Source organism: Ranitomeya variabilis, chromosome 1, assembly GCF_051348905.1.
Source record: "Ranitomeya variabilis isolate aRanVar5 chromosome 1, aRanVar5.hap1, whole genome shotgun sequence".
NCBI lineage: Eukaryota > Metazoa > Chordata > Amphibia > Anura > Dendrobatidae > Ranitomeya > Ranitomeya variabilis.
This window is the reverse complement of record NC_135232.1, coordinates 505,693,403-505,712,195: the sequence shown is the minus strand read 5'-3', so window position 1 is coordinate 505,712,195 and position 18,793 is coordinate 505,693,403. Positions and strand designations below refer to the sequence as shown.

The 18,793-nt window shown below is 41.8% G+C and overlaps 1 protein-coding gene across 1 annotated transcript in view; it reads right to left on the bottom strand.

Moving 5' to 3' along the window:
- Positions 1 to 272: 272 nt before the first annotated feature.
- The window catches only part of CERS1 (ceramide synthase 1), a 146,186-nt gene continuing 127,665 nt past the window's right edge, over positions 273 to 18,793 (bottom strand). The window contains exon 7 of the mRNA XM_077252722.1: positions 273 to 765. Within this exon, the coding sequence (XP_077108837.1) occupies positions 723 to 765 (43 nt within the window). The 3' untranslated portion in view covers positions 273 to 722. The remainder of the gene's footprint in view (positions 766 to 18,793) is intronic.

The following is an 18,793-nucleotide window of genomic DNA, read 5'->3' as shown; positions in this document are numbered from 1 at the left end:
CAAAAATAAAAAACAACCATATTCCTCACCTGTCCATTGTTCTGTCCCATGTTCTAATACATGCCTGGGGATAAATAATTTTCAACCTGAACAGTGCCAAGATGCGACCGGTTAGGCTGAGAACCACTGGTGAATGAACTGCTGCGAGTGTAGCATCAGTGATCGGTGACATAATAAGCGTTTACTGTGGGTCACTGAGGCTGCGTTACCAGCCGCGCTGAACTGCGGTGACCTCAGCACCGTGAGGAGAAAGTCAGTGGGTTCACAGCGGATCACCTCTATGATGATGTTTTTTTTTATTGTTCCATCTGTTAACAGCCATAAGTGTTTGTGTAATGAGTGTATTAACATACTTAACCATCGCCATCTTGTACATTTTCCAATGGCGCGCCAGTCATACTGCATATTACATATACATTAAAACTAGTCAAGTCAAGAGTCTTAAATTAAAAGCACGATTGTTCTTTTAACTTTTGTTATATTTAAGAAATATTTGAACACTGTTAGATTCAGCATCAACTGTACCTTTAAAACGATAAGGAGAAGTTAATTACCAATAACATGTTAAATACATGAGGTTTTGAGGTGAATTATGTTGAGGCTCTGGACAATACAGTAATTAAATTTTAAAAAAAATTAGTTAATTGTAACACATACAAGGCTGAATAAACTTTTGTTGGATGGAAAAAGACCATTGCACTGGGGACCACATCGCACCATTGTTATACTCTCTTTTTCTTTACGTATCCATTGGACATGTATTGCCTGGATGAAAGAGGATAAAACAAAGTGTTACCATGTTACATAAAAAAGAAATGTAAAAATATTATTAAAAAGTCATCAAGAATGTATGAGACAGAAGCAGAGATGACATTGTTTTCACATGTGGAAACATGTTTCATTGCATATCTACCGCCCCGTCCTGGCTGGTCTGACCATGTACTGTCATGTCTGGTAGCCATTAGTGATGGGCAAGTATACTCGTTGCTCGAGTTTTCCCGAGCATGCTTGAGTGGTCTTCGAGTATTTGTTAGTGCTCAGAGATTTAGTTTTTGTCGCCTCTGCTGCATGATTTACGACTGCTAGACAGGCTGAATACATGTGGGAATTCCCTAGCAAACAGGCAACCCCCACATGTATTCCGCCTGTCTAGCAGTCGCAAATCATGCAGCTGCAGCGACGAAAACTACGTCTCCGAGCACGCCAAAATACTCGGAGGACACCCGAGCGTGCTCTGGAAAACCCAAGCAACGAGTATACTCGCTCATCACTAGTAGCCATATATAATAAAGATGAGAACTTGCATGTCTGACTTTCGGGCTACAAAAGGCATTGTTCCCTAGTGCCTAGACACAAACTATTACTAATTCTAAAGTAGTCAGAGGAACAATACTATGTTATTTTATATTAAGTCATATGCTATATTTTAATTTTTCAATAAGATATTTAGTAAGGTCAATAGTATTTACTTTATATAGTTTCATTAGTAATATAGTTATCAGTAGATAAAAATATCAAAACGCAAACTGACTTATTTACCATTAGGCTGTGAGAAAATGAAAAATGACATTTGTTACAATAAGCAGATTTAGCTCAAAATATTTCATTTTTACCAGTGCTAATAAGAAAAAATGACCCTGTAATTTAGTATGCTATTGCTACCAAGTATGACAATACCATATACTGTATATAGTCATACATCACTGATGGGCCACCCAGCAGGGCTCAGAAGAGAAGGTGCTCGATTTGGCTTTTGGAGCACAGAGTTTCTTGAAGTTTGTGAGCACCATTTGCAGAACCCCTAAGCTTCCCAAACAGCAGAAATAGACAAAAAGTGCCCCAGTTTACAAATTACACTCAGAACATTATGGGTGTGGTGATTATTTTGACACTGTCCAGTGTTATCCAAAAATTAGTGAGCAGTGGATATAGAAGAGTGAAAATTACAAACATGTGATTTTAGTGCCCAATATATAGTGCCCAGCTTGTACTACTGGAGAGACACAACCTATACATTGATAAACGGGCTGTCCAAGATCTCAATATGAGGCCTTTGGGAGTCCAACACCCCCACCCATCTGCTGAAAACTTCTTAGGCAATTTACCAAACTAAGTGATGTATGGCGGAACACAACAGCCCCATACATTGCTTTGAGGAAGCTGAAGTTCATTCAAACCAATGGGAGCTAAGGCCTTCTTCACACATACGTTTTTGTATCCTTATGCTGTCCATTTTTTAAGGGCCGCAAATATGGACACACGAACACCCACTGTATTCAATGGTGGTGCACATGTCAGGTTTTTCACATGGTCTGTGTGAAAAACCCGCAGACATGTCAGTTTCTTTTGCGCAGCATGAACAAAATTCGTGCTGCACACGTGAACATAGTGTGACACTTACCCGCGCCTGGAAAGAAGTGGTACAGTTCACACTGTTCAGAGGTGCCGGCTACTGAAGACAGCTCTCACCATTGTCTCCTGCTTGGACTGAGATTAGCGCGGCTAGGAGCGTGGGAATCTATTTGGCCCCTTCACAAGCTATTAATAACAACCCACAGTTGTCTGTTTAGCCTTTGCTGGTTTGAATTTATAGGGGAACCCTACGTCATTTTTTTTCCTGCGTTCCCCCATAAACTCACCAGTAAAGGCTAAGCAAACAGCTGAGAGCTGTTAATAGCCTGGGAACCTTTTGGGATTTTGGCCCTTTTCCAAAATTATTAACATTAGCCCCCAGCCATAGGCTTTCCCTCTGCTGATTATGGTAATTACGCAAGAGTTCATAACATTTTTTTTATTAATTATTTTACACAGAATGTACACATAGGGTGCTGAATACAACTCCCATCAATGTCGCCTGGTCATGCTGATCTCAGTGAGACCAAGTGACAATAATGAGAGCTGCCTGCCGCTGCTGGCGCCTGGAATCTGCGCAAACTATACTGCTTTTCCTAGGCATTGGTACGTGTCACATGGACACACAAACTACATACTGATGTGAAACACGGACACATGACACAGCAAAAGAACAAATGGATTTCACAAGAACTTCACATATGTACTTACGGACGGCACATGGACTACGGATCTCACCAGTACTGTTTTTTCCTGCACAGGAATCACAAGGATGTGTGAAGGAGGCCAAAAGTGCAGTACTTGTTAACTGCTCCTAAGCAATATGCTGCATTCTACCCATATATCGCTTAGTTACGCCCACTAATGGAGTCGTTTTCAGCTGATCAGTGGGTGTGTCAGGTGTCAAACTCCCACCGATTTCTTATTGATGACCTGTCTAAGGCCGGTTTCACACGTCAGTTGCTCCGGTACGTGAGGTGACAGTTTCCTCACGTACCGGAGCCACTGACACACGTAGACCCATAAAAATCAATGCATCTGTGCAGATGTCATTGATTTTTTGCGGACCGTGTCTCCGTGTGCCAAACACGGAGACATGTCAGTGTTCGTGGGAGCGCACGTATTACACGGACCCATTAAAGTCAATGGGTCCGTGTAAAACACGGACCACACACGGACCTTCTCCGTTTGCAGCCCGTGTGGCGTGCAGGAGACAGCGCTACAGTAAGCGCTGTCCCCCCCACTGGTGCTGAATCCGCGATTCATATGTTCCCTGCAGCAGTGTTTGCTGCAGAGAAAATATGAATAATAGTGTTTAAAATAAAGATCTATGTGTCCCCCACCCCCTGTGCGCCCCCCCGCTGTTCTGAAAATACTCACCCGCTCCCTCGCAGCGTCCTTTCCTGGCCGCCCCTTCTACTGTATGCGGTCACGTGGGGCCGACGAATAGAGTCATGAATATGTGGCTCCACCTCCCATAGGGGTGGAGCCGCCTATTCATGACTGTAAATGAGCGGCCCCACGTGACCGCATACAGTGAAAGCCGCGGCCAGACCAGGAAGCACCGACAGCCAACGAGGGACCGGGTGAGTATTTTCTGAACAGCGGGGGGGCGCGGGGGGGCGCACAGGGGGTGGGAGGGCGGCGGACACATAGATCTTTATTTTAAACACTATTATTCATATCTTCTATGCAGCAAACGCTGCTGCACAGAATATATGAATCGCGGCTTCAGCACGATGCAGAGTGGGTACCACACTCTCCGTGTGGTACCCACTCGGCACACGGGCCGCACACGTGTGCCGCACGTATGGCCTACGTGAGCTCACGGGCACACGGACACGGATAACTCCGGTACCGATTTTTCCGGTACCGGAATTATCTGGACGTGTGGGACAGCCCTAAAAGATATGTCATCAATTATTAGATTCTGGAGAACCCCTTGAAGCAGGTTCTCAACTCTACAGCAATGCTATGCCTGATGATGCTAACTATAGTTTGGGAATTCTGCAGGGAAATGATTTCAGTTTCTGGGCATGGATTTTACTGGAATGGTTTTCATGAGCCCAGTCACTTTTCCAGAACTTTAGTGCCATTGTCTATTTTATTGGTACCATCTGGGGTTGCATAACATTTTTTGATTGATTTTTATTATAATTTTTGGGTGACAGAATGAACAATTCAGGATTTGCCTCTAATTTTTTGAATGTCCTTTTTACATTGTTAACTGTAAAAATGATAAGACGACTTAATTCTTCGGGTCACTATAATTATAGCAACGCCAGGGTCATACGGTTATTTTTTTCTTATGTTTTCACACTAAAACAAACTACAAAAAATGTATTTATTTTTGCATCTCCAAATTTTGAGCGCAAGAATGTTTTTTGTTTCCCTGCAAAAAACTGTGTGGGGGCTTAAGTTTTGTGAGATGTTTAACTTTGGTTGGCAGAGATAAGAAAAGCGAGAAATTCATGAATTATATTTGTGTATTTTTTATGCCATTCCCTGTGTGGAGAAAGTAAAACTTTGGATCAGTATGATTACTGTGTTCCGTTCATGGCAGTACTTGTTTATTTTGCTGTTTGTTTTGCTACTTTTGACACAAAAAAAATTCTGTATTTTACAGCAAAATGTGTTTTTAAAACATCATATTTTAATAGCTATTATTTTTTTTTTCCTGGCACAGCCATATGAAAGCTAGGGTTTTTTTGGCATGAAATTACATTTTCATTGATACCATTTTTCATTATGTACACCGTGTTCCAAATTATTATGCAAATTGGATTTAAGTGTCATAAAGACTTAATTGTTTTGTTTTTCAAATAAACTCATGGATGGCATTGTGTCTCAGGGCTCAGTGGATCACTGAAATCAATTTTAAACACATGTGAAAATTAGTTTTCCAGGTGATTCTAATTAAAGTAAAACTACTTAAAAATGATGTTCCACATTATTAAGCAGGCCACAGGTTTCAAGCAATATGGGAAATAAAAAGGATCTCTCTGCTCCTGAAAAGCATTAAATAGTGCAATGCCTTGGACAAGGTATGAAAACATTAGATATTTCACGAAAACTTAAAGAGTGATCATCATTCTGTGAAGAGATTTGTGACTGAAACAGAGCACAGAGTTCATGCAGATAAAGGCATAATGAGGAAGGTGTGTGCCAGACAAATTCATTGGTTTAAGAGAGCAGCTGCCAAAATGCCATTACAAAGCAGCAAACAGTTATTTGAAGCTGCTGGTGCCTCTGGAGTCCCTCGAACCTTAAGGTGTAGGATCCGTCAAAGGCTTGCTGTGGTGCATAAACCTACTATTCGGCCACCCCTAAACAGTGTTCACAAGCAGAAATGGTTGCAGTGGGCCCAGACATACATGAAGACTAATTTCCAAACAGTCTTGTTTACTGATGAGTGTCGAGCATCCCTGGATGGTCCAGATGGATGGTTGGTGGATGGCCACCATGTCCCAACAAGGCTGCGACATCAGCAAGGAGGTGGAGGAGTCATGTTTTGGGCTGGAATCATCGGGAAACAGCTGGTAGGGCCCTTTAAGGTTCCTGAAGGTGTGAAAATGACCTCTGCAAAGTATATAGAGTTTCTGACTGACAACTTTCTTCCATGGTATAAAAAGCAGAAACGTGCCTTCAGGAGCAAAATCATCCTTATGCATGACAATGCACCATCTCATGCTGCAAAGAATACCTCTGAGTCATTGGCAGCTATGGGCGTAAAAGGAGATAAACTCATGGTGTGGCCACCATCTTCCCCTGACCTCAACCCTATAGAAAACCTTTGGAGTATCATCAAGCAAAAAATCTATGAGGGTGGGAGGCAGTTTACATCAAAACAGCAGCTCTGGGAGGCTATTCTGACTTCATGCAAAGAAATACAAGCAGAAACTCTCCAAAAACTCACAAGTTCAATGGATGCAAGAATTGTGAAGGTGATGTCAAAGAAGGATTCCTATGTTAACATGTAACTTGGCCTGTTAGGATGTTTTGGAGTTAAATAGCTTTTATGTTCAGTGAATGTGACCTCCTAATGCTGCAAATTCCACAAATGAGCATCTTCAGTTCTTTAAAACATATCAAATGTTTAGAAATTCTACTGTGTTACAAAAGAAAAACCCCCGTAACATTGTATACTTTATTGAATAACAAGCAAAAAAAAAAAAATTTAAAATATGTATAATACCCAGAAAAAAAGCCTAAATGACAAATTACTCAAACACTAGTAGGGGATATAATCCCCCAGAAAAAATGTGTCTGGACTGATAAAAGACAACCTCAATTATAAGAAAAATATATGTATCCTACTAACAAATATTAGATAATATCAGTGATACACACGTGTTGTCCTATACTTAGTACCAAAGATGTGCAGATATATGTGAGGTATCCCTACAAGCTGCAAAAAACCTATAAATGTATGCCTACCTAGATGCGGAGGTTGGCACCCTGAGAGAAAAAACGAAAATGGCGCCCCCGCTCGTGCGATGGCTGTCCCTGATCTCCTATCTCCTCCCTATAAGAAATAGTCCGAAATAGGAAGGCCAGATGGCTTGTAATATCATATGATAATATGTGATGTTCTATGAGCACAGTGAACGGACCCCCCTTTTTTTCCCCCTTTTTTCAATGTGATGTAAGAAACAAGGGATAGAAGTAATAAATCATAGCCTTATAGATCAATAAAAATATATAACAAAGATCCAGGTTTACTGCAGCATAATAGTACCCTCAACTAATACAGTACCAAGACGCAAATGATAAAGTCATTCTGTACTGGCTAATGTCACTACATCCAAGTAAGTTTGACCATAACATAAATAAAGCTAAACGCCACAATGCAGAGCTCGATGTGTCACTATACCCATCCACTGAAAACCATTGAGTGCAGATAATGAAATCAGAGAAAAGATGTAATCATATACTCATCTGCTGTATTCATGGTACACGAGTGGTTACGGGTCCAAATGGAGTGACTACTTCGATAGTTGAAGACAAAAACTCTCGACGCGTTTCCCCCACAAATCATCAGGAGTGGCTAAATGATAGCGTGGCAGTGTGGAGTTGTCCAAAAAGAAGGCTGCAATTAGTTAACTGCGGGTCCTTCTTAAATACCTACACACGCGCCTGTTGGAAATCACTTTCTGTTTCACAGACGCATATCTAAATAACTAACTGCCGATGTCCAAGTGCTGTGGCCCCATTCAAGATTGTGCCCAGTGCCATTATATTGAAGCCAACTGCCTCCATCCGTGAGTGCGCATAGCATCATGAACTAAGGGACACTAAATAAGAGTCACCTAATACGTGCATACTGAAGCGCACGCGCCAACGGATGCTGGCCAAATCAACGCCGGAGCCAGAAGATGATAGTCACACGTGCACAGCGCGTGTGACTAAGTCAAGCGCGGCTGCACTGATGAAAATATTACCTGGCACCATTATATTGAAGTCCAAAGTGCAAGGCGCATGCTCAAATCCACTGAGAAGCGCTAGGTGGTAAAGCACTTGGACATCGGCAGTTAGTTATTTAGATATGCGTCAGTGAAACAGGAAGTGATTTCCAACAGGCTTGTGTTCAGGTATTTAAGAAGGACCCGCAGTTAACTAATTGCAGCCTTATTTTTGGACAACTCCACACTGCCACGCTATCATTTAGCCTCTCCTGATGAACCCATTTGTGGGGGAAACGCGTCGAGAGTTTTTGTCTTCAACTATCGAAGTAGTCACTCCATTTAGACCTGTAACCACTCGTGTACCATGAATACAGCAGATGAGTATATGATTACATCCTTTCTCTGATTTCATTATCTGCACTCAATGGTTTTCAGTGGATGGGTATAGTGACACATCTAGATATGCATTGTGGCGTTGAGGGTACTATTATGCTGCAGTAAACCTGGATCTTTGTTATATATTTTATTGATGTATAAGGCTATGATTTATTACTTCTATCCCTTGTTTCTTACCTCAGATTGAAAAACGAGGGGAAAAAGGGGGGGGGGCGTTCACTGTGCTCATAGAACATCACATATTATCATATGATATTACAAGCCATCTGGCCTTCCTATTTCTGACTGTATTTCTTATAGGGAGGAGATAGGAGATCAGGGACAGCCATCGCACGAGCGGGGGCGCCATTCTCGTTTTTTCTCTCAGGGTGCCAACCTCCGCATCTAGGTAGGGATACCTCACATATATCTGCACATCTTTGGTACTAAGTATAGGACAACACGTGTGTATCACTGATATTATCTAATATTTGTTAGTAGGATACATATATTTTTCTTATAATTGAGGTTGTCTTTTATCAGTCCAGACTCATTTTTTCTGGGGGATTATATCCCCTACTAGTGTTTGACCAATTTGTCATTTAGGCTTTTTTTCTGGGTATTATACATATTTTAAAAAAAATATATATTTTTTGCTTGTTATTCTATAAAGTATACAATTTTACGGGGGTTTTTCTTTTGTAATACTTGTCTTTTCCCTTGCTGGACATATACGTTTTTGTGAGCTTAAACTCTACTGTTCCTAATAATTTGGAACAGTGCATTTGGAGTTTTTATTCATTTTGGAGATTATATTGTTATCATTGGGAGGTTTCTTCAATAAAATTCGATGTATAGTCTAACGGGTGATGACTTTTATTAGACTGACTGTCATTTGCACCAACCATTTAGGAAAATCCGAGAAAAATATAATTTGTATAATAATTTGGAACACTGTGTATAACGTTTTGATCACTTTCTATACCTGTTTAGTGTCAGCATGATGAAAAAAGCTATATTTTTTCAGTGTTTTTCTTTTTTTTGTGTTCACAGCAATACAGTTTAGATAACGGGACAATGTTATAGCGTGGTTCCTTCCAGATGCAGAAATGCCAATTATGTGTACATTTTTGTTTACTTTTGTTTTAACATAAAAACACGTTTTTCTAATGGTAAAACACTTTTATGTTATTTATTTCATACTTTATGTAAACATTTTTTACAAATATAATTGGACTTATTTTTGCTTAATGACACACCCTGAGCTGAGCTTGGGAATCGCTGCCTGTAATAACCTTAATGACTTCACCACTCGTCACTGCAGCCACATTCTCGTGCTCAGCGTGTTCTGGCTGGCGGGGTGAATGGTTGCATCACTGATGTCATCGCTCACCAAACCATCTGGATGTAGCAGAGTTGTGGATCGTCGTAGGACATCAGCATTATGGATTAATGGTGGACAGGTGAGGATGACTTTTTTATTCTTACAATAATGAATGGATTAAAGAGGGTCAGGGAGTGTTTATTTCAATTAAAGGACTTTTCTGTGTGTGTGTGTGTGTGTGTGTGTGTGTGTGTGTGTGTGTGTGTGTGTGTGTGTGTGTGTGTGTGTGTGTCTCTTTATTAATACTGACCACGGGGTTAGTAATGGGGGTGTCTGATAGACACCTCTCCATTACTAACCCCTGAGCTTGATGTCGGCAGACAATACACAGCTGACATCAACCCTAAAATTATTACCCCACTTTGCACGGCACCAGGAAAGTGGGAAGAGCCGAGGCAGGAATTGGCATATCTAATGGTTGCACCATTCCTGAGGCGGCTGAGGGCTGATGTTCTTAGTCTGGGAGAGGAGCCAATATTCATGGCCCCTTCCCAGCTTATTATTATCAGTCCACATCTGTCTGTTTAGTCTTTGCCAGTTAGTAAAATTAAGGGGGACCACAAGTCATTTTTTTTACCAGTGCCCCAGTAAAGGCTAAGCAAACAGCTCTGAGCTGTTATTAATAGGCTGGGAACCTTTATGGCTATTGGCCCATTCCCAGAATATCAACACCAGCACCCACCTGTCAGCTTTCTCTCAGCTGCTTAGAAAAATTAAGAGGGACCCCCACGCTGTTTTTATTTATTCAATTGCGCGTGATACACAGATGGTGGGTGCTGACTACAAGTCTCATCAGCGTTACCTAGTCTCACTGATCGCAGGGAGACCAGGCGAAAATTATGAGAGTTTGATTCAGCACCAGACGCCGGAATATGTCACATTGATGCTGCACACAGACGGAACACGGATGTGAATCACGAATACGGATAGCACCAGTACGGATTTTCCAGAACCAGAAGTATCAGGACGTCTCAACATGGCCTAACATAAATTACAATGTGTCACGGAAAAACATTCTCAGATACAGTGGGATTTGTTGAAGCGTTCCAGAGTTATTACCTCATAAAGTGACACTCGTCAGATTTGAAAAATTTGGCCTGGTCATTAAGGGATTAAATGGGTATCATGTTTGGCATGAGGACTATAGTGGGCAATGTCTTTTTATATACCATATTTGGAAAAAGGAACTATTATCTTTAACTTTAAACTGTGTTCCAAATTATTATGCAAATAATATTTCCTCATATTTTCTCTAAATTACCTATCAGAATTGCAGTCATTGTTATTTTCCAGTCATCTACTATTCTAGTATAATTGCAATGTTTTGGAACAAACTGCCTATGAAAACAGTATCTTTTTAAAAAAAATAAACACTCAAAATGCATGTTCCAAATTATTATGCACAGCAGAGTTTTCAACCTTTTTTATTTTATTTTGAACAAAAAAATGCTCAATTGTGAAGTTATAAGCATTATCAGCTTATTACAAAATGAAATCAAACAGTTTTCAAGTGAAAACTTTATTCTAGGTGATGTTACATTTGCACATAGGACCCCTTGTTCGAAAGAAGCTTCTGAACTCTCTCGTCCATTGAATTTGTCAGTTTTTGGATGGTTTCTGCTTCAATTGTTTTGCATGTGGACAGAATACCCTCCCAGAGCTGTTGCTTAGATGTGAACTGCCTCCCGCCATCATAGACACTCCTTTTGATGATGCTCCAGAGGTTCTCAATGGGGTTGAGGTCAGGGGAAGATGGTGGCCACACCATAAGTTTGTCCTCTTTTATGCCCATAGCAGCCAGAGATGCAGATGTGTTTTTTGCAGCATGAGACGGTGCATTATCATGCATGAAAATGATCTTGCGGCGGAAAGCACAGTTCTTCCCCTTGAACCATGGCAGGAAGTGTTTTTAGAAACTCCACATAGATTATGGAGTTCATCTTTACCCTTTCAGGGATCATAAAGGGGCCGACAATCTCTCTCCCCATGATTCCAGCCCAAAACATTACACCACCTCCTCCTTGTTGGCGCCTTAGCCGTGTTTTCATGGGGTGTCCATCAACCAGCCATCCTCCACTCCATCCATCTGGACCATCGAGCGTTGCACGGCACTCATCGGTGAACAAAACAGTTTGTGAACAAAACAGTTTGGAAGTCAGTCTTCATGTATCGTTTGGCCCACTGGAGCTGTTTCTGCTTGTATGCAGTGGATAGAGGTGGTCGACAGGATGGCTTACGCACCTCTGAAGGACCCTGCATCTTGTTGTTTTGGGGACGTTGGAGGCACCAGCAGCTTCAAAAACCTGTCTGCTGCTATGACCAGGCATTTTTGCAGCTGCTCTTTTAACCTTACGCAATTGCCTGTTGGAAAGGGTCCTCAATTTTTCCTTATCAGCACGCACACGTGTGTGCTGGGAATCAGCTACATACTTCTTAATTGTGCGATGATTATGATGAAGTGTCTTGGCAATGTTGATTGTAGTCATGTCTTGACCTAAATACTCCATAATTTGTTGCTTCTCAGCAGCCGACACATCCTTTTTCCTTCCCATTTTGGCCAAAAATGTAGGCTGCTTAATAATGTGGAACAGCCTTCTTAAGTAGTCTTGCCTTTATTTGGACACATCTGCCAAACTAATTTGCACAGGTATCTGCAATTGCTTTCAGTGATGTAAAGAGCCCTGACACACATCACGATCAATGGGTTTAAATGACAAACAAAAAAATTCTAACCTTATCACTCCTAAACTCTTTGTGCATAATAATTTGGAACACAGTGTATATGGTCTGCAGTGGACGTAAATCACCAGATTTTGCGTAAAGGGTTTATGTTAAGTTTCAGTTTTATTTTTAAGTTTGTGGAATGTACTAGCAATTTGGCAAACAATTATATGCAATCTCTGACTCTATTCTACCGCTGTCCTCCATATCTTCACCCCATGACACAGACACTGCCACTAGTTTCTACAATGCCACTCTTGCACCCGCCATCGACTCGGTCGCCCGTCATGCATAGCAGAGGACGACAAATCAATAGACAACCCTGGCACAATAACATCACTAAAAAGCTTAGGCAAGTATCCAGAATTGCAGAGCGGCGTTGGAAGAAAATGCATTCGCAAGATGACTTTACCACATTCAAACAAGCAACACTAGCAATCAAATCAGCTCTCACCTCTGCTAAACAGGCCTACTTTACATCCCTCGTATCTTCCTTATCCCACAACCTCAAACAGTTGTTCAGCACGTTTAGCTCACTCCTCCGCCCACCACTGCCCCCTCAGACTTCCCTAATCTCTGATGAGGACTTTGTCACGCATTTCAAAAATAAGATAGACCAAACAAGGCAAGTCTTTGTTGTCCGACCACAACCCCTTTGTATACCAGACCAATGCCCTAACCCCATAACTTCCCTCTCCAAAATCACTGAAGGAGAGCGTTCCCATCTTCTCTCCAAATCATACCTCACCACTTGCGCACTTGACCCATCCCATCCCACCTCCTCCCCAACCTCACCACCACACTTATCCCATCTCTAACCCAGCACTTCAACCTATCACTTACTTCTGGTACCTTCACCTCTGCTTTCAAACATGCCACAATCACACCTATCCTCAAAAAGTCATCCTTTGACCCGAGTGCTATGTCCAGCTATTGCCCCTCATCTTTGCTCCGATTTGCTTCCAAACTCCTTGAGCAGCACATCCACGCTGAACTTTCCTCTCACTTTGCATCTAACTCACTCTTCGACGACCTACAATCTGGCTTCCGTCCCCACCATTCCACTGAGACTGCCCTGACAAACTTACTAACGACTTACTTACAGCCAATGCTAAGAGACAATTCTCTATACTCCTCCTTCTTGACCTGTCCTCTGCCTTCGACAAAGTTGACCACTGCCTCCTACTACAGATCCTCTCTTCCTTTCATGTCAAAGACCTTGCCCTATCCTGGTTCTCCTCACACCTTACCAACCGCACATTTAGCGTTTCCTACTCCCACACTACTTCCTCATCTCGCCTGCTCTCTGTTGGTAGCCATCAAGGCTTTGTCCTTGGACCCCTTCTCTTTTTAATCTATACCCTTGGCCTGGGACAACTCATAAATTCCTTTGGCTTCCAGTACCATCTATATGCTGATGACACTCTGACCTACCTCTCTGGCCCAGATGTCACCTCTCTGCTGTCCAGAATCCCAGAGTATCTATCGGCCATATCCTCCTTCTTCTCTCGCTTCCTCAAGGTCAGTGTGGACAAATCTGAACTAATTATCTTTCCTCCATCTAGCATATCTTCCCTACCTGATCTATCTATCACAGTAAATTAAATCACACTTTCCCCTGTCCCGGAAATCCGCTGCCTTGGAGTAACCCTTGACTCTGCCCTGTCCTTCAAACCGCAGATCCAAGCTCTTGCCACCTCCTGTCGCCTCCAGGTCAAAAATATTTCCAGGATCCATCCTTTCCTCAACCCTCACTCTACCAAAATGCTTGTACATACCATAATCATCTCCCACCTCAACTACAGCAACATCCTCCTCTGTGGCCTACCTTCTAACACTCTCACACCCCTCCAGTCCATCCTTAACTCTGCTGCCCGAATTATTAATCTCTCTCCTCGCTACACTCCTGCTTCTCCTCTTTGTAAATCCCTTCACTAGCTCCCAATTTCCCAGCATTTCCAGTTTAATCTACTAACACTGACCTACAAAGCCATCCATAATCTTTCTCCTTCGTATATTTCCAAACTAATCTCCCAATATATTCCCTCACGTAATCTCCGGTCCTCCCAAAACCTCCTTCTCTCCTCCACATTTAGACTTCTCCTGTATATCCCTCAACCTCTGGAATTCTTTGCCCCAACATGTCCGATTATCCACCACATTTGGATCCTTCAGATGGAACCTGAAAACCCATCTCTTCAAAAAACCTTACAACCTGCAATGACTGCGCGGCCAACTCAACACCATCGGAGCTACTGCAACACCCGATCTACTGTCTTGTTCCCCATAATCCTGTAGAATGAAAGCCCACAAGAACAGAGTCATCTTCCCTCTGTATCAGTCTGTCATTGCTAGTTTGTTTACTTGAAGTGATATTTGTATCTTGATGTAACCCTTTCTCATGTACAGCACCATGGAATCAATGGTGCTATATAAATAAATAACAATAATAATAATAATATGAGTGTGTAAGAATATTCACATTTTCACAGCTTTCTTCTGCTGAGTGTCTATAAACCCTATTTTCAGACACCCAGTGTGCTGCTTAGAAGAACACATAGCTGTTGAGTAGACGTAAGTGAACCAATAAACAGGATCTTTTTCCAATGGACAAATCAGTAGTTCCTGGTTGGTGGAAAGGAAATTTATGAACTGCCTCCCATTTGCTGGTACCTCTGATGCCTCTTCCGATTTGTAATACTATGTGTGTATCGTGCTGCAACAATGACATCGTGCTGGGTCCACAAATGAGAAGAGGCGCCGGATATTCCAGCATGTAGAAGGCGAGTTCTACAAATTTATTTGCTGAACTCTACTGTCGAATACAAGTACACTATTAGGTCTGAGAGGTTGTAGAATTAAAATTCTGAAATTGTCCACATTTGACTTGCTGTAAAGGGGATTTGTCACAAGGCGTTTGCTACTTACCGTAATCTGAGTGAAGAATAATATAGGATCAAAGACCATGATTACAGCGATCACTTACTGGTCTGCTTAATGTAGTTTTTATAAAAATCAGTGTCTTATCAGCAGGAGATTATCACTAGAGGACTAGTAAACCCGCTGCCAGGTAGTCAAGCATGTTCATGAGTTCTCTATAACTCCGCCCACACCACAGATTGGCAGCTTTCTGCCTATGCACAATGTACACAGAAAGCTTTCAATCAGTGGTGTGGGTGTGGTTATACAGAGATCAGCATTCATAGAACTGGTTGATCTGCAGCAGATAAAACAGTGATTTTATCACAATGACCGCAAGCAGCCCAGTACATGACACATTGCTGGAATCGGAATCTCTGTCCCTATATTATGCTGCTCTCATATGGGATAGCAAAACCTGGTGACAGATCCCTTTAACCCTTTCCGACATTGGGTGTAATAGTATACCCATGCTGGACTCCTCCTGTTTGGTGCGAGCTCTGGTGCTGAGCCGATCTATACAGCTGACATGTGCCCGCAACAACTGTGGGTCGAATCGTGATCCACCCGAGGCTGTTAACTAGTTAAATGCCACTGTCAATCTCTTATAGCGGCATTTAACTTGCGCTTCCTGGAAGCGTGTCACTAATCCCGCCCATTGGTGTCCCAGTCACATGATCGTGGGTTACCGATGTGTCGGCATGACAACCGGAGGTCTCCAGCAGACCTCTATGGTTGTAATTGCCAGATAGCTATGAGCGCTCAGAGCAAGTGAGCATTTCTGCTACACACAGACGATCTGATATTCGCCTGTGTGTAGCAGAGGCAATCAAAGTATTGGAGCTTCTAGTCTTCTATGGAGACTATTAAAACATGCGAAAAGTAAAAAAATGTTTTTAAAAATATAAAAAAAATAAGAACTATATAAAAGTTCAAATCACCTCCCTTTCGCCCCAAAACAAAACAATAAAAAATCAAATTTACACATATTTGGTATCGCCGCATTCAGAATCGCCCAATCTATCAATATAGATAATAATTAACCCGTTCACTAAACGGCGTAACAAGAAAAAAATTAAAAACGCCAGAAATAAGTTTTTCTGGTCGCCGCTACATTGCAATAAAATGCAATAACGGTGATCAATAGATTGTATCAACACCAAAATGGTATCAATAAAAACATCAGCTCGGTGCACAAAAAATAAGCCCTCACCCAGCCCCAGATCACGAAAAATGGAGGCGCGGTATTGGAAAATTGTGGATTTTTTCTTAAATAAAAAAGAACCTAGACATGTTTAGTGTCTATGAACTCGTAATGACCTGGAGAATCATAATGGCAGGTCAGTTTTAATATTTACTGAACATGGTAAAAAAAAAAACTATTGTGGAATTGCACTTGGATTTTTTTTCCCCCCATTTTCTAGTACACGATATGTGAAATCCAATGGTGTCATTCAAAAGTACAACTTGTACTGCAAAAAACAAGCCCTCAAATGGCCATTTTGACAGTAAAATAAAACAGTTATGGCTCTGGGAAGAAGGTGAGCAAAAAGCAAAAACGAAAAAACTGAAATACCCCAGGTCATTTAGGGGTTAAGGACTGCCAAGGCTTTATACACACTACATTTTTAGCATCCACTATATGAATACTCCCGACACTGTATGCCTCCGGCAACTGTGTGCCATTGAGTTACATTATGTCGTCCAAGCAATACGTTTTCCATTAAGCTAAATAAAAAGATATTCCAACATATTTTTGGTGAGTTTCTGATGCTGCGTCTTTTCGCTAAAACCGCAGCATATTACCATTCCAGCAAAGTGGATGGGATTTATAGCAATCTCATGCCCACTGGGAATTTTTTATGTATTTACGTAGCTTGAACTTACTGTGTTTAAAATCCACAATACGTTCATGTCTCTTGCTGTTACGCAGTTTTAAGTGTCCATTTACAACATAGAATTACATTGGATGCAGGAAATCTGCAGGTGAAAAATATATATGCCTTTTTAGTGGGTTTCTTAGGTGGAAAAGCACTAAAAACGCATATAATTAACTCATGACTGTATCAATAAAGTTTTAGCAAAGCCAAAATACCAGGAAGTATAAGAAATAAAGTAGCTTTATTTAAAACATGATACACCAACAAGAGACAAAAAATACAGTCACAAATTAGAGAAAAATATATGTAAAAAATGCAATGAATAAAAAATTGCAAGTTAAGCTAGTTTCACATTTGCGTTTAAAAACGCAGTGTTTTTAACGCAAACACAGGTGGTGAAAAAATGCATGTAAACACGTGCAAACGCTGCGTTTTTTAGACGCATGTGTTTTTGCATGCGGTAAAAATAATGTGGCGTTTTGCCGCATTTACATGCGTTTTTTCCTGCATTTGCGTTTTTGAAACGCATTCTGAGAAGTGTGTGACAGCTGCCAATCATCAAAATTAGGGTTGAGCGAAACAGATCGGCCAATTTCAAAAGTCGCCGATTTTTGGCAAAGTCGGGTTTCGTTATATATATAGTGGTGATACGCTACCTGAGTGTGTTGGGGAATACTCGCTAGGCAGCAGGATAAACATTCCAGGCACGATATCTCACACATAACAGTTTGTTTTGGTTTATTACACATCATAAACCACATGACGTACAGTCCATTGCGTTACATTTCATGAACTTATCACGACCCTCAGTCCGTTCATGCAGCCGTTAGGCTTCTCTGCTGTATAATATAATCCCCTTGTCCGGGTTACCTTTCAGGAGTTCCACTCCTCATGCTGATTACCCGTCAGTCCCATGGTCCTCACCACATTGACCGTCCAGGTCGACGGTCTCACAGTGCTTCCAGGACGACTCCAATCCCAAGAGCCTCCAACACTGACTGTCCAGGTCTATGGTCTCTAGGTGCTTTCAGGACGACTCCCACTCCCAGGAGCCTCCAACACTGACCATCCAGGGCCTACAGCACACAGGCCACTCAGCAGTGTCCAGCCAGGACACATGGAAAGTCTGTCCACACTTGCAGACTACTAAACACTCACACCATGTGCTACACACACCTCCTTTACATAGGTGTAACCACACCCAGGTACCTGTCACATGGCTAGTCAGGTGAGCATGACATCACCACAGGTCCTTTCACACAAAACCACCTTACGTGTTCAGACATGTTATGACCCCAATGGCAGAGGGTCTCAGAAATAATAACCAAGTCTGCAAACACAAAAAACCAGCTCATGGGGCAGTGGTAACTGGGCTGACCATATATCTGATCCTAGCACCACAAATAGAAGTAGCCGGGGAACGTGCCTACGTTGGTTCTAGACGTCTCGCGCCAGCCGGAGAACTAACTAACCCTAGAAGGGAAAAGAAAGACCTTTCTTGCCTCCAGAGATAAGACCCCAAAAAGTTGGATACAAGCCCCCAACAAATAATAACGGTGAGGTAAGAGGAAAAGACAAACATAAGAATGAACTAGGTATTTAGCAAAGAGAGGCCCACTAGCTAATAGCAGAATATAGTAAGATGACTTATATGGTCAGCAAAAAACCCTATTAAAATATCCACGCTGGATATTCAAGAACCCCCGAACCGTCTAACGGCCGGGGGGAGAACACCAGCACCCCTAGAGCTTCCAGCA